The sequence below is a fragment of the Colletotrichum truncatum genome (genome assembly GCF_014235925.2).
Source record: "Colletotrichum truncatum strain CMES1059 chromosome Unknown Contig_0016, whole genome shotgun sequence".
In the NCBI taxonomy this organism is placed as follows: Eukaryota; Fungi; Ascomycota; class Sordariomycetes; order Glomerellales; family Glomerellaceae; genus Colletotrichum; species Colletotrichum truncatum.
This window is the reverse complement of record NW_027222413.1, coordinates 31986-46559: the sequence shown is the minus strand read 5'-3', so window position 1 is coordinate 46559 and position 14574 is coordinate 31986. Positions and strand designations below refer to the sequence as shown.

Here is a 14574-nt window from a genome sequence, read left to right as displayed (position 1 = left end):
AAGCATATAAGACTAGTCTAGATTAGGCAACTATTGGTGGTAAGCGACGCGGGCAAGAGTGGAGATAAAGGAGCCACTGAGAGAGAGGTTGGCACAACCGAAAAGGGCAGTTTTGCCTGCGGTAAAAATGTGGGACAAATGCTTGGTGTGAGAGGGTAGCCGAAAAGCATATAAACCAGGCGTCTTTCGCAAAAATTGAAGGCAACAGGGGGACACGCTTGATTTGCCAAAAACAACAGAAGAGAGGGGCGGTACTGCACTATTCATTTTACAAGAACGGAGAGCATAGTGATATTTTTCTTGGAAGGGTGGATATCAAAATGGCAATGTCGAGGCCACAGAGTGAGGAGCTTAGGGACGTTGATGAAAGTATTGTTCATGTTAGGCCTGCTAGGAGTCCCTTTGACCATTCGGTACCAGAGAATGATCAGGGATGTCCTTGGGATTGGTCGACGTGTTTCACAAGGCGTTGTGAGCTTCATGAGAAGGAGCAGGCGTTGCGACTTGGAACCAGGCTTGTTTGGAGATGGCCTGCGTCTGCGGCTCCAGATGAATGGGCTCGATTAATTGGGAACATTTTGATAGGTGGGATGTTCAATACGTGGAGGGCGCAGGTTCATGTTTGGATATTGGATGAAATGGCGAGGGAAGTAGTAGACGAGCATGCTAGAGTAACGACATGGTATGATCAGGTATTTGTGGCAGGATGGCCCCTGTATGCACCTGATTATGAAAGGGCCTTTCGGGTTTGCACGGGACAGAGGCTTGTGCCTGGAAGAAGTTATCCTTTGAATAGGAATGAGGATATTAGTAGAACTGGCTCTAAGGCATTCGACTTGTTTTATAAGCTAGGTCAGTGGTCTGTGTATGCAGAAGATGGAGGAGACCTCACAGGAATGGTTGATGAGTCTGTGCATGCACAGGAATCTTTTGATGGTCTGGATGGAGATGTTATAATGGTGAACGGTATTGAGAGTAGCGCACAGCGTTCCTTTGATAGTCTGGATGGAGATGTTAGAATGGTGGATGGTACAGAAAGTTGCGCACAGTGTTCTTCTGATGGTCTGGGTGGAGATGTTATAATGTTTAACGGTATAGAGAGTTGTCAGTGATGACATGGACTGGCTCCTGTACTTCACTGTACTGTATCTACAAGCGTGAAAGAGACAAGATTATTGGACGGTTCGCGCGGAGACGAAGGAAGCGCTGAGATACAGAAACACAAGGAAGAGCACACAGTACATAATTATTTTGGAAAGAACGAAGTCATACAGTAGGAAAGATTGTTATACAGAATAGAGGCAGTATTGTAACCATGGTAAATGGAAAGATGCACGTGACTAATCGCAATAAATGGTGTTTAATGCTGGAGGATCTCCACTCGCCTACCAGTCAGCCGAGAGGGAATGAGTGAATTGGTCCAAGGACATAGAGAGGCTCGCGAATGTCGTACAGTGCACGGACCGCCGATACTCCCGCCGTGCCTCATCTCTAGCTAATCGCAATTATTAGAAAATCTTATTAAAACATAACAAGAGCCTCCTCAGTGGTGACTTGCGAAATGGTAATGCATCAGATTATATATGCGACTATTTTGAGGACAAATAATTGTCAGAGAAAAAAATAACAGTTAGCTCTGGTTGAAATCGGATAACTCGACCTGAAGCACAACCAATGAAGATCGAAGAATCCCTGTGCACCCAGTGTGTGGGTCGGTGTTCCGGAGGAAGCCACATGAGACTGTCAGAGCCTTTTGTGATCCACTCTTCATTCGCGTCAAGACCAATCACAGCTGAGGCTGAATTTGATGTGCTTCTCTGAGGAGCAGCTGTGAAACGGTAGCTATGGATTTCAAGCGTCATTGGGTTCCAGAGGTTCCAGAACCGGCCCAACTTGTCACTTGGTACCGACAACACAAGCTCAGTAGGCAAGAAGGTGACCTGTGTCCTGCTGTCGCTCCACACCGTGCGAGTCGGATAACTGGGCCCCATGCTTGCCGACAGTTGTTGGGCAGCCGTGGAGTATGGTTGTACTATGTAAGCCTCAGTGGGTATGAATCGCCTCTCTTGGGAAAGCAATCCTCTGCCACCCTAATTTGACTGCGACGTATCCCCAATCGGCCATCAGGAAGATGTAACCGGTATGCCAGGGGTGTCCGGTACATTGACTGAAGCAACGCGCAGTGTTGCCCAACGGCTGTTGACCGGCTGTCACCCGCCGTTCTCTCCGCGCGCCCAGGGGCTCGCTCGCAGTCGGGGAGCGGCACGGCTCTCGCCAGCTACGCCGCTGCCCAACACCGCTGGCCACTAATCATGAAATAAGACACTCAGGTTTTTAAGAGGCACCTTCACTTGCAAGCCCTGATTGTTTCCGTCTGCTCTCGCAATTACTTTTCGACAAATGCTTAGCCTAAAGCGCCGAGCCGCGCTCGCAATAGAAAGCGGAGGGATTTGGCGACAGTTTGATGATGAGGGTAGGACTGCACGCTGTGAGACGCCAGATGACGGCAGTGTCACAAAGTTTCTGACAACGTCGAAGGCTACGGGCCGAAGGGACCTGACAGCAGTTTGAGACTGAAGCTTGTCAGACGTAGGAGGTCTGTTGTAGTTCTAGGACCACTCACGTTGTGGATGGCAAATGGGGAAAGACTGCTCTGATTGCTATGAACTTGTGGGCGGCTTGTTCACACGTTATGGATCGGCTACAACTGCTCTATGACGGTCATGAGGGCGTTAAAGGTCAGCATTGCATTAGGGATTATGCACGGTAACCGGCCGACCTGGCATATCACAGAATGATTCCCACTTTCGTTTCTCCTACCTTTTTACTTCAATTGCTATGTAACAGCAAAGTGAAACCCACGATTGCAATGCGACCATCGCGCCCTCATTATGTCGAACTGAGATGCCACTTTTGACAGCTCCAGTATTGTAACTTTTTCATGCCGCTTTGAAGGCTTTCATATTATTGACGTGGTACGTTCATTGCCACTGCAACCTTTTGTGAACATCCATGTTGACACTTGCTAAGCAGAAACCTCGAGTCAAGGTCTATGACAATGGAACAGCCCAGATACTGACATCTTCAGCAGCCGGCGTACTTGAGACTGCTAGTCGTCAAGGTCGCATAGGATCGCATATGCTGCCCAAAAGCTCGCTCGTGGAAAAGCATAGGGAAAGGCTTGATAGGGCGTTGGATCCTACCAGTGAGGCTCTTACGGCGTCGACGAAAGTGTTGGTGCCCGCACCCTGGGAAGCTGAAGCAAAGGAAGTGGGGTCTCTTCGCCCTGGGCAAATAGTCCCAAAAATGGTCAACGTAGACGAAATGAGACACGAACGATGAGTGTGCATGTGATCTTGGCGATTATTGATTGGGCGTTGTGATGGACTGAGAGCATGACCTGGAGCCTGACCGATTTGGGCACCGGCGGGGGCAGCCATAGCGAACCACAAAATGTGCTTTGGAACTTGTCGTTCCACCCTTGCAATCGGTTCTTCCAATTGACAATAGCACCACATTACCCTGGCTTACGATCGATATTGAAAGCGCATTATACACGATGGAATATCTCTCTAGCGAGGAACGGTCTTCGTCACCCACAAGGCCGGGTTCGAAGGACAGGATCACCCAGTTTCGTCGGCGAAATCCCGGTCACCAGCAGCGCGAGGCCTGGTTGTGGGAGAATGTGGCTAGGGAGGTGGTCTATTGCATCAGTCATCCTTCTCTCAAACCATCAAACACCTTGGTGTCTAGCGCACCAGGTTACGAACTGGTCTGTAGCTACAACTGGAGAGTCAGTCAGGATGCGAGGATCCACATACCTGGTAGGGTTGAAGTACCTTGGGAAGATGCCACACATGAATAACTTATTAGTAGGTTTCGCTGCGGTCTTCCAGAATGTCACCTTGCCGGTTGCCGTTCCGGCAGATCGAGGAACCTATTTCATCGATCAAAACGCGGCACGCGTCCCTGAATATCCTTTCGCGCCGTTGCTTCGCGCTACAGCGTCAATGAACCCATCTTTTCGCTTCGAAAACATTGATATCTTGGTGAATCGAAACAGCCTTAGAAAACTTCTCGACTTCTCGGCGGGACGGCTGCAAGATAGCTTTCGCATCAATCTGCACCTAGTATACCAAACTCTGGTCATCGAGCGTTGCGAGAGGAACGCCCGCGAGCTGATCAGTGGTTCTAAGAATTCGGGGTGGGGCAGGAACTTCGAGCGCACGTTTACGACGTACCCAACTGGCCTTGAAGACAGTACATCACACCACCGGGCTCTTCGATACCAGCTGGGCGATCTCGCGTGTGTCGTGCGTTTTGAGGTGGACGCATGCTATGAGCAATTGAGCGAGTGTAGCGGCTCGGATTCGCCGGAGCGCGCAATGGAGCGGTTGGCATTAGACGACCACGAACGCTGCAGCTCTGTTTACAAGCTGGGAGGAAAGGCACCAAGCCGACCTCCGCAGGTTGGTCACGGTCTTGACCCAACTACGCGACGCCGTCAAAGAAAATGGGGGTAAGCACTGCGTCGCGATCTATGAGAAAACCACAGAGGCCCAACAGATCAGAGTGTACCCAGCACTTGGTACCACAAAGGCTGTGCCAGATGATTTGAGACGCATGCTCTGGGGCTCAAGATCAAGCGGCCGGCCCCCGCTTTGAGAATCATACTTTTTTTTTTCTTAACTCGAACTCGATTAGCTCCGTCTTGACCGTACTTATCGGAAATTCCACTGCCATAATTTTCAGTCATTCAAATCTTGGTGATTGTTTCCCTTCTGCAAAGGATTAACTCAAAGTCATCAACAGCTGAGTCAAGCGGACATCGAGAATCGATGTCGAAATTTTCTAAAAAGCTGCGCGTCTGGAGGAAGTGCTCCTCCATCCACTCATCTGTACTGGACCTTCCGCCATCTCCTCAATATCATCATAACGGCCGGTGCGTCCAGACCGCCGCATCCATCTAACATTTTCGCAAAATTTTGCATGAGACGCTGGCGGGAAACTCCAGGTTAGAGGTACGGTAAGGGTCCATGGGCAAGGAGCAAAGGCGTACCATAGGTACTGAAGTGCCCGGAGACGAAGGAGGACGACGAAGATGTCGAAAGTTTAAGGCCGAACAACGCTTCAGACGATTGCCCACTCAAGTGTTCGTGAACCACGTTGTTGGCCATGCGCAGAAAAGCTCTACTGTCGCTGGTGACGCTTTGTACCTTAAGTATTATATACCTTATATACCTTGAATATTTGAGGCATTTGATAAACGTCAGCTGTTGTTCTTCCCTGCGAGGTTTTTATCCCTTTACAGAGGAAGAAGCTTATATCAATGAAGGGTTGAGAAATGCTCTAAGCGTATCGAGCAGCTGCGCGCATTGGCCACTTTTCGGGTGAATGATCGCTCGAGCAATAGTAGAGTGGGAGGCATCTCGTTTACGTTACGTGTACGTTACGCCATTGCTTTCATTCTGGTGCCTCCAGATCCTCCCGCGCGGAACGAAGAATCAGCACCAAGGAGGAGTAAAGCTGAAGGTCGGGCTGTCTTCGTCTCCTACCATTAGGAAACACAGCTCGTCGCAACTTATTGATAAGTGGGATCAGTGGTTGATAATTAGGTGTGAAATGCCGCTGAGCCTTTTTAAGAAAGGTTTTCTTGTCATCGATCATGCCCTTCTTGGATGCGGCCAGCTTGTAGTCATTGTCATAATTCCAGTCATCAAACACAGTCGGCCCAACGTCTTTTCCGTTCGCACCGTAGTTAACGCATATCCAGGACAGCACCCAAAAAAAGACTCCAGGTGCTCGCCCAACAGCGCTCTGATGGCCATGAACGCCCTCGTTCCTGTCTTTCCCTGCGCACCTGATGCGATTTGCCGCTGGAGCGGGATGGCGAGGTCGAGATCAATCAAAAAACGCTTCCAGTGATGAACTGCCGTTGCTCTCATTGATCATGAGATTGTTGATAGACACGTCTCGGTGAAGCACCCCTGCATTATACAAAGACTAATGACCTTCAATGCAAAATGCTAAAGCCGCTAGTAGCGCCGCCGGAGTGCTGGCCTCGTAAGTGGGTCTGCCATAGTCTCGTAGAACAACGCGCGGACAGACTCTGTTCGGCGAAGACCCCAACAATGATCTAACCTTGATCGGTGAAGTAGATCGTGATTGTGTATGGGGAGGTAAGGCCGGAGCGTGCTGGCTAGACGATCGCTTTTTGTTCGTGTTACTAGCACTCAGCCTTACCGTCCTATGAGTGATTGGCTAATACCCCATCGTAGCGTCTAGCTTGTCGAACATTGCTTCGTATGTCATCATCTGTACCGTCGATCTGTGCCGTCTCGTGGTGATAGTATCGAGCTACGTTAACCACACCTTTATCCGTAACCTGTCTGAGGAGCTCGCCCTCGACGTCGCGTTCGGGGTACTGCCACGAGTCTTTGACAATTAACTGCGTCTGTGGATATCCCTCAGGTTGTGCTCTCCAACAGCTTGTGGCGGCAGATGGATTACTCTTGAGTTCCCCAGGCACAAGCACCTCTCGCCAGCGTACACGAGACTCTGAGCTACCGCTAACGTGGTTGACTATACCAACATCTAGTTTTCGCTCAGCCGTAGACCCGTGTATCGGTTTATTCAGTTCGGCCAGTAGTCTGCGTGGATGCGTGTTGTTCGGCTGACGGGCCACTGCGAATGTAGATTACCTTTGGAGGATGTCTTCGAGCCACCGTAGCACATCCTGCTCGCTTGCAATCTGGGGTCATCCCTTCCAGCCGTGTCGGAACAACGGGTCATTTCCCTGCAGGCATTGATCGAAAAACTCCAAAGACGCTGCCTCCAGGCCAGCCACATGTCGAAAGTATGCGTCTTTGAAGCCAGGAACGCCTACAGACATAGCAACAAGCTCTTCTTTCAGGATGCCATCGACTTGCGGTGTTCGGACGAGTTGACGAAACTGTTTGTGGTGTGCAACCAAGAATTTTGTCGATGTGAAGAGGCTCGTGTTCGAGGGGGTGGCGTAATTTCCGAGGTTGCGCTCTCTGCTTGATTCCAAATAGCGAGATCGTCGACTTCTCCGGAGACAGCCTCCTTCAGGAGAGGCTTAACACAATCGAAATCGGACTCGTCGGATGCGACGGCAGAGATGAGTCGGAGGAGATCGCTTTGGAGGGTGCCCTGCCTCGTTTTCGACAAAAGTTGAGCGGAAAGAGTATGGCCTTGCAGGACAACGAGGAGGGGAAGTGCCAAATTGCGAAGGTCTACATATGAATTAGCCAGACATGACGGGAAGGCGTACACCAGCGATCGCACCTTTTCGCGTAACGTGGTCCAAGGCCTCGGAACCGCAGGGCGTCTCTATGGCATGACCAAGAGTCCTGAAAGTGCTGCGAATCGCATTGAGTTATTCCCCGATCGGATTGCTTCTCACCTGCTCTGCTCGGTCAGACATGGCGGACAGGGCGAGCGAAAGGAGTAGAAAGGTGAGCGACGTTGGGGGCGGCATGGATACATGGTTCAGCTAGCTGAGCTGCTCTCGGAAGTTTGATATTCCGATAGCCCGCAGATCCACTTCGGACCACGTAATTGGCCCAATAACTCAAAAATCAGAGCTTTTGTCTAATTGAACTCAACGTATTGCTTGTATCAAAAGGTATTGTGTCTTGAGGAAAGGGTTTGATTTGGCATATGTAAAGGAACAGACGCCGATCTATCTCGCGTGGAGGATAATTCCTGATGAAGGATGAAGCAGATACGGATTTATCTCTGACGAGTAAGGAACGGCGCCGTGTGTTAATGCTTACGAAGGCCAGTGACGATCTATTTCAGAACTCAGTCGTCAGCTCAGTTGATCCAGCACTGTTATACTGAAGCCTCACCTCGGTTGTTCGGTCTGCATACGTGAAGGCATACTGTAGCTCAAAACAGTTGAGCTAATGAGGATGGCCCGTTCGCACATAACGCCCCGGGGCTATGGCATACAGTAGTACGCCGTCAACCATGACTCTGTTGATTATTGTCCTGTTCTGACGTGCGTCCACAATCAGGTTATGTAGCTGAGGCTTCATGTGTAAGGCAGTCCCGTCGCGTCAGGGGCAGATCGACAGGCTGAGACTGCAATCACGTAGCCGACAGGCTGCATGTTGCAGAGTACGGACTGAGACGTTGGCAAGGCACGAATGTGTGCGGCACACCCCGGGGCTGCATGCTACCGTCTACATCAGATGAACCTCACGGCATCTTGCTTTTTGCCGTAGGAAGGCTACGACTTCACTCGTGGTCAACTACACAGCTTCAAAACGGGAGGTTTTCTTCGTTGTTGAATAAACTGCCATTTCCTAACAAAATGCCGTTCTATCGTCTTCTCGTTCCTTGTAATCTACAATATGGTGAAAGACGCCGCGTACAGGCTCCGAATGTAGCCTTCGTGGTCGTCCTCCAGGACCCATGTGCCAGAACTCAAACTTCTGTATCGCTCTCAGCACCCGCCAGCGCTGATAGGGTGCAGACTTCTTGCCGAGAGCAGAAAAGTCCCATGTGCAGAGCATGAGGGCAAAAACCGGCATAGAACTGCTCAGTGAAGAGGTGAACTAAGTGGCTAGCTAACTAGGCGGGGAAGGCTTTGGCTGTTTAAGGGTGGTCTGCCACCTCGTGCCACCTCGCAGGCGGCTCCAATAGTGATATCCAGGTTACCCACAAGTACCTTCGCTCCTTTTGCTCGTGTTCACTTGATGTAGAGACGAAACAGGGGCGCCGAAGGCGGCGGAAGACGACTTGCATATGTCATCGATGTGTAGGCGGAAGTCAAAAATTTCCGTCCCAATCGTGGCGATGACTGAACACGGGGGTTCTTTCATCCCTGATCGCCCCCTGGCATTGCCACATACCTAGCGGTTCGCTCATCTATTGTCATATGATTACCTCGTTTTTACCTATAGCTTGCAACAGTCGGCATTCAGGGGGATTGGGGTCGTTCTGAGCAGAGAGGCGGTCCCGCAAAAGGAAGATTGAGGTCCATCGAGTGACGGTTGCGTCTGAGGAAATCCCAGAGTACGGCAGCAAAAGCTCCTCTACATGGGTTTCGTTCTGATCCTCACTTGGCTGTGGTGTTCGCCTGCGCAGGAAATAATAGCCTGACTCAACCGTACTTTTGACGTTGTCGCCTGGGGCGAAGATTGTATTCGTGTGTCATTGCACATGCGCGCTTGTCGGTCGCCTTCTTTCCTTCCTTCGTGACTCGTTTGTGATCACATCTTTGCTTGGTCTTCACCGCTTCTTCGTCTGTATATTCTCGGGCTGGAGTGCAGGTATACTGACTGGCACATGGCTTTTACCACTAGTGGTCGCCAGAGCGGAGGCAAACTGGGCGATGCCATTTAGGATCCGGTTGTGAGATAGCCGCATGAAACTCTGCCATTGGGTTGCATTAGAAAGTAACGTCGGGTCTGCAACAGGTTCGTCAGCTGCATTGTTGAATATAGCTTCCACATATCCCACCGCTTTGTCGCATCGCTTCTGCAGCAGCTGCAGAAAGTCTCCGCGTAAGTTGGTCTGGCTACTGACTTGTTGAACAATCCAGTGAAAGTCTGCGTCTCCAGAATTGGAATGGACACAATGTTGAATTTTCTAAGATCGATTTGGATTCGTTAGATATGCATCCGAATTCCGAGGCTAACAGGTGTTGCAAGTCGTTAGTGCTACCTGCGTTGTCTGGAAGTGACGAGCCCATGATGCCTAACGTGCTGGAATGATGATGATGATGATGATGTATTTAACGTCCAGAGTGCCGAAGGACGTGTCGGGCAATACCGACATAGTCTATACTAATCTAAACTATGTTACAGGCCACCGTCTTCACCTAACGTGCTTGTTCAATGGGTCGGGCAGATTTCAGAGAAGAAATTGGTCGCCTCCATCCATTCGCATAGAAGGGAGGCTCCCTCTGCGGAACCTAGCAGAAAATCAAAGCTTGCTTTCGCCATACGTTGGCGGAGATGGCGCGGCGTCGCTGCTGGAATGAGATTACGAAGTGTGGAAGCAGTGTGAGCCTGAGGAGTCTGACAGTCGTGGTTGATACCCGGAGTTTAGCCGTGAGCGCTGGATCGGCTGGCGTCTGCGACATGTTGTATTGGCTGTTGACGGACAACCAAGACCTGGATCAAACTTATCCGTGAAGTTTACGATATTACTACGATGCACTCTTCAGGCTTACTACCAGCGTATAACGCCTCCTGCTCTGCCATGTCTTGCTCGACTCGTTTTCAGACTTCGCTCATATATCTCTTACTGTTTTTAAAGGGGTTTTGTCCATCTTCTGCAATAATCAGCTCACCAACCCGTTCGTGTTCAGCCCTATTCCAATCCAGATAAGTCATCATCTCCTCCTTCGTCCAATCCCTTGGCGCGTGTGAGGTACTGCAGCGTCCTTTCATCCATTTATAGTCAAGACACCACTCATAACACTTTTTGTCATAACGTAGCGGAAGCCCCATTGCCCTCCGATATTCCTGGTTTGTTTTGACACTCCCACGAGGCCGAGCAGCATACCAGGCGCTTCTTGCTGTACAGTACCGTCCGTATATCGCCTGAGGTGAATCGTATCTTGGCAGCGAGGGTGAATGCGAATGCGCAAATGATGATAATACCCGAGGTGGTGATATACTGGTCTCTACCACTATAGCAATAGTCGGTTGAACTAACTTTGGTACGTCCTGCAAGGCGTTTGAAGGAAGTTTCTGTGTGTCTGTCGTCGTCCCAGTAAATATCGCAGCTGATACTGTGGCTGGATGTGGAGAAGGTGTCGGTTCAGGCAATACATGCGTGTATCGCAGAGGGCACGCCTTTGAAGTCATAGTATGGCCAACTGTATGACACCTACTGCACTTGCTTGGGGCCCGTGAAGCAACTTCAACAACTTCGAACCCGCTAGGCTCTTGTCTAGTGCTTGATTTGGGAATACTGGGATTCTCTAATTGCAACCTGGGCTCTATGCGCTGGCGAGGCTTCAGCAATAGCTGCGGCGCTCCATCACGCCTCAACTGCCAATGTGCATGGAAGTGCTCATGTAGAAGAACATGATTCTGTTCTTGTAAAGTCTTCAATTTGTGTATGCATGGGAGACCATATACTCGAGAAAACGTCCCCGTACAGGCTGTGGAAGGATTTGTGTCTTTCTTCGTGAGCAGCTTCCGTTGCTCTTCTACTTTGCGCAAGGCTTCATGCGATACCCAGCCAAGCACTGCGCCGTACATTGATCCCGAAAGCTCAACTGGTATCCGTATTTGCTGTTTAACTTGATTTGACTTTAGATCCGATAGCTGATTTAGTAAAGCATGCTTCATTGCTTGCCAAGCTTCAAAAAGGTCTAATGTGGATCGTTTCAAGTGCGACTTAAGTAGTGCATGAATACCCTCAACTCGCGAAGTAGCCACATTGCCAAAATGGGTATGCTGCTCGACCTAGGCTTTCACTAGCTTCTCCTTGTATGGTTTCAACCAAACGGACGTAACATAGCCGGCTTCTTCGAGATGGTCCAGAAGATATCGTTCCTCAAACTGGGAAACGCGCTCCTCAAAAACCACCTCCGATGGCGAGCTGATGATCGAATGCCAGGAGATATCTCAATCAGAATAGGATGAAGGGTTTTTCGCTGAGTACTATAAACAGGCGCGAAGGACTGTATCAAATACAGAAGGTTGCGAAGAATCATTTACTGACCATCGTTTGTTGTTGTTGATGAGGGCTAGCTTTTAGCTATGCACGGCGTCTTAAAGACATGCATCAATATTTCACACAGGTCTCCGCGGAACTCAGCAACCAAAGTAAGTGATTGAAAAATCTGGTGGCTTCGGCTAAATGGCAAGGGCGTTGGGAAAGGCAGATGAGTAATAGATACACAGATACTAGTACTGTACCGTCTTGGACGGAACAATAGCACACTCATCGGTCTACCAGACCGATCAGAGTAACATGCAAGAGGAAATCGTGCAACACTATCTGCAGACTAGTGCCGCCACACCGCCTGTTGAACCGCCTGTTGAACCGCCTGTTGAACCGCCTGTTGAACAGCCTGTTGAAACGCCGCTTTGCCCCCAGCTTTTGATGCTACCCGTTCAATCAATATCGATTCTTATATCAACAGGCACCAGGGCCACCGGCTCAGTGTTATACTGAAGGATATACAGCAGTTCAGCGGGCAAATCGTCGTTGACAATCTTGGAGATGCCTAGCCAGTCTTGTACTTGATGCGTTCGTACCAGGCAGCCCGAGTTCGACCGCCTTTGCTCTCTATGCTGTTAAATTAGCTTCCGCCCCCGTTGGCGGCAGTGAAGCCCAAAGTGCTTCACTGAAATTGCATCTCTAAAAATGCGTTTCTAATTGTACATCCCCTATATCGAACTGGTGAATCAGCAATACACCCCAAAGCCACAGCCCCTCAAGCAACTCTCTCTTTTTCACCCCTCAAAGCCCCTATCCCTAAACCCATCCTCTAATTTAATTTCCCCCCAAATTAAGTCATTCAACCCCGCAACAATTCCCACACCCACAGACGCTTGGCTTATAAGCAGTGTTCAATATCCTCTCATCGAAGTTGACTAATGTACGGAGAAAACGTCAGGCTGTTTGCCTAGGCGATGCCATCAACAAGTGAAAGCGCTTCCCCTCTCGACATATGAACTTGACCTAGGTGCAGCAAACATCAACTTGGAATGTATGAAGGCAAGTACATCTCTGACTTTCTAGGTTCAAGTAACTTGCTCTCCAAACTGTTGGAATTATTGATTTATATTACCAAATCTTTCCCTCCCGGTAGAAATACATAAGGAGGTCGTATGCAAATGAGCCTAGGTCACCAAAGAGCGCCTTTGCTTCATCACTGTCTAACAGGTCCTTGTGTTTAGCAAATTCCTGCAAAATAGTGTCACGCAAGGCCCGATCAGTATCAATGGTCGAGGTGTATGCTTCATGAGCAGCCCTCAGGAAACTGGCTGGATCCCATTCTCGAATAGTAGCAGTCTTGAATTTGGTAATAGCGAGGTCCTTGAGACCGCTAATTGCGTAATTTTCTGCAAGTGTGTATACTCTCGCGTGAAGTAGAATGCTGGGAATTTTTACTTGGCTATTCTGGTCTGTCTCTGGTAGACCCGCGCCGTGGTTAAGTATTTGAGGCTGTTGGTAGTCCAAGCGATAAAAATACTGGATCATTATGTCGACAATAGATGGTTCATCGTCCGGAAGACAGATAACGCTATCGCTAGCTTCCTGTATGCCTATGTCAGCTCTTGTAACTTTGTTAAGCAGAAGATGGCTCACTTTAAAAGGGTTACGGCATGCCACAGCGAGAAATTCGGATCGAGGACAGGCAATTGCGCGGTGGACTAGATATTTCTGAGAGGTGGAGGATATTATTAGATATGAGTAGATTCCGGTTGAGTATAGGCTGGCTTTGTGTTAGAACGTAGCTAGATCGGTGAAGGTCACAGAGCCTTGAAAAACTTGCCTCTCGAGAGAGTCATAAAGTTCTTTCCGCGGCTGACAGGTGGGTTCCATCTTAGCCTGACTGCGGTGTCGTTCGAGAACGGGGGGAAAAGTCCCACCGCGTTTGTCCCAGTGCCGACACACGCGATGACTGCATCTGGTAGCTTCCCTATTTTCTCCAGACATTGCCTTTTGGTTTCTTCCCCCATGGCTGATTGAAAGGTCCGCACAATTAGGGGTATCGGGTAAGGTCCAGATGGTGTGCCGGCTAAATAATACAGTTATGTGCAAATATTCCTTCCTCTTTTAAAACACTCTTTTATTCTCTAAACCTTCTCCACATAGTGTGAAATACCCTCTGAAACACACTATCTACAGTCACACACCTGCATACCGGCTAGGAAAAAGCGGTTATTCCAGGTATTGTGGCCTGTCGCCCACACTGTCATTATGTAATTGGATCAAACACGGGCATTTGCTATATACCTTTGAGTACCTCCAGCGCTAGGTAATCACTGCCAATTGCAGCTTATTTAAGAGCCATTTCTGGATTATTGTCGACCATGCTAGGTAGATCTGAGTACTTTTCTGGCTCCACTCTGATTTAAGAGTGAAGTTGTGTGTATTCAAAGAGGAAGATATTTTTGCACATAACTGTATGTCGTATCGGTGTCCGCAGCACAAGCACGCAAGGCTTCATTCATTGCTTCCCGACGTGTTTGGTCTCCTGTCTTGACTGTGGCAATTTTAGCTCCCAACATTTCCATTTTCCCCATGTTGACTGATTGTCTTAACTCGTCCTTCTTCAACAAGAATCAATAAAGTGACAGATGAAGAAGCAAATGAGAATACGTACCGCTCCAACGTAGACAACACACTGTAGGCCAAACTTGGCGCATAGAGAGGCTGTACAGTCGCGTTCGAAATTGGTTTCATGCTTTACACTTGAAAAACATTGTTTTCCCAGATATTTTGGTATCCACTTGCTGAGAAGGTACAGAACGACACATGCAAGGTACTTGTTAGAAAAGTACTAATACTTCTGTGTGTAATCCATAATCAGCTCTTTACTCTGCAAACAGTAGGCCAAGTGCCCCTAAC

At 49.2% G+C, this 14574-nt stretch overlaps 3 protein-coding genes across 3 annotated transcripts; 1 reads left to right on the top strand and 2 right to left on the bottom strand.

The window, feature by feature from the left end:
• Positions 1–3559: 3559 nt before the first annotated feature.
• On the top strand, positions 3560–4523 carry CTRU02_215421 (uncharacterized protein; the record flags this gene model as incomplete). The annotated part of the gene is made up of 2 exons (XM_036723881.1): positions 3560–3824; positions 3877–4523. 2 exons carry the CDS (start codon positions 3560–3562, stop codon positions 4521–4523), a joined length of 912 nt encoding a protein of 303 aa, XP_036584564.1.
• A 5733-nt stretch (positions 4524–10256) lies between these two features.
• CTRU02_215420 (mule transposase domain protein) lies at positions 10257–10847 on the bottom strand (the record flags this gene model as incomplete). Its single annotated transcript, XM_070206456.1, has 1 exon — positions 10257–10847. The coding sequence occupies one exon, from the start codon at positions 10845–10847 to the stop codon at positions 10257–10259; it is 591 nt and encodes a 196-aa protein (XP_070059834.1).
• A 1936-nt stretch (positions 10848–12783) lies between these two features.
• On the bottom strand, positions 12784–13200 carry CTRU02_215419 (BTB/POZ domain-containing protein; the record flags this gene model as incomplete). The annotated part of the gene is made up of 1 exon (XM_036723882.1): positions 12784–13200. One exon carries the CDS (start codon positions 13198–13200, stop codon positions 12784–12786), a length of 417 nt encoding a protein of 138 aa, XP_036584565.1.
• Between the last annotated feature and the right edge of the window lie 1374 nt (positions 13201–14574).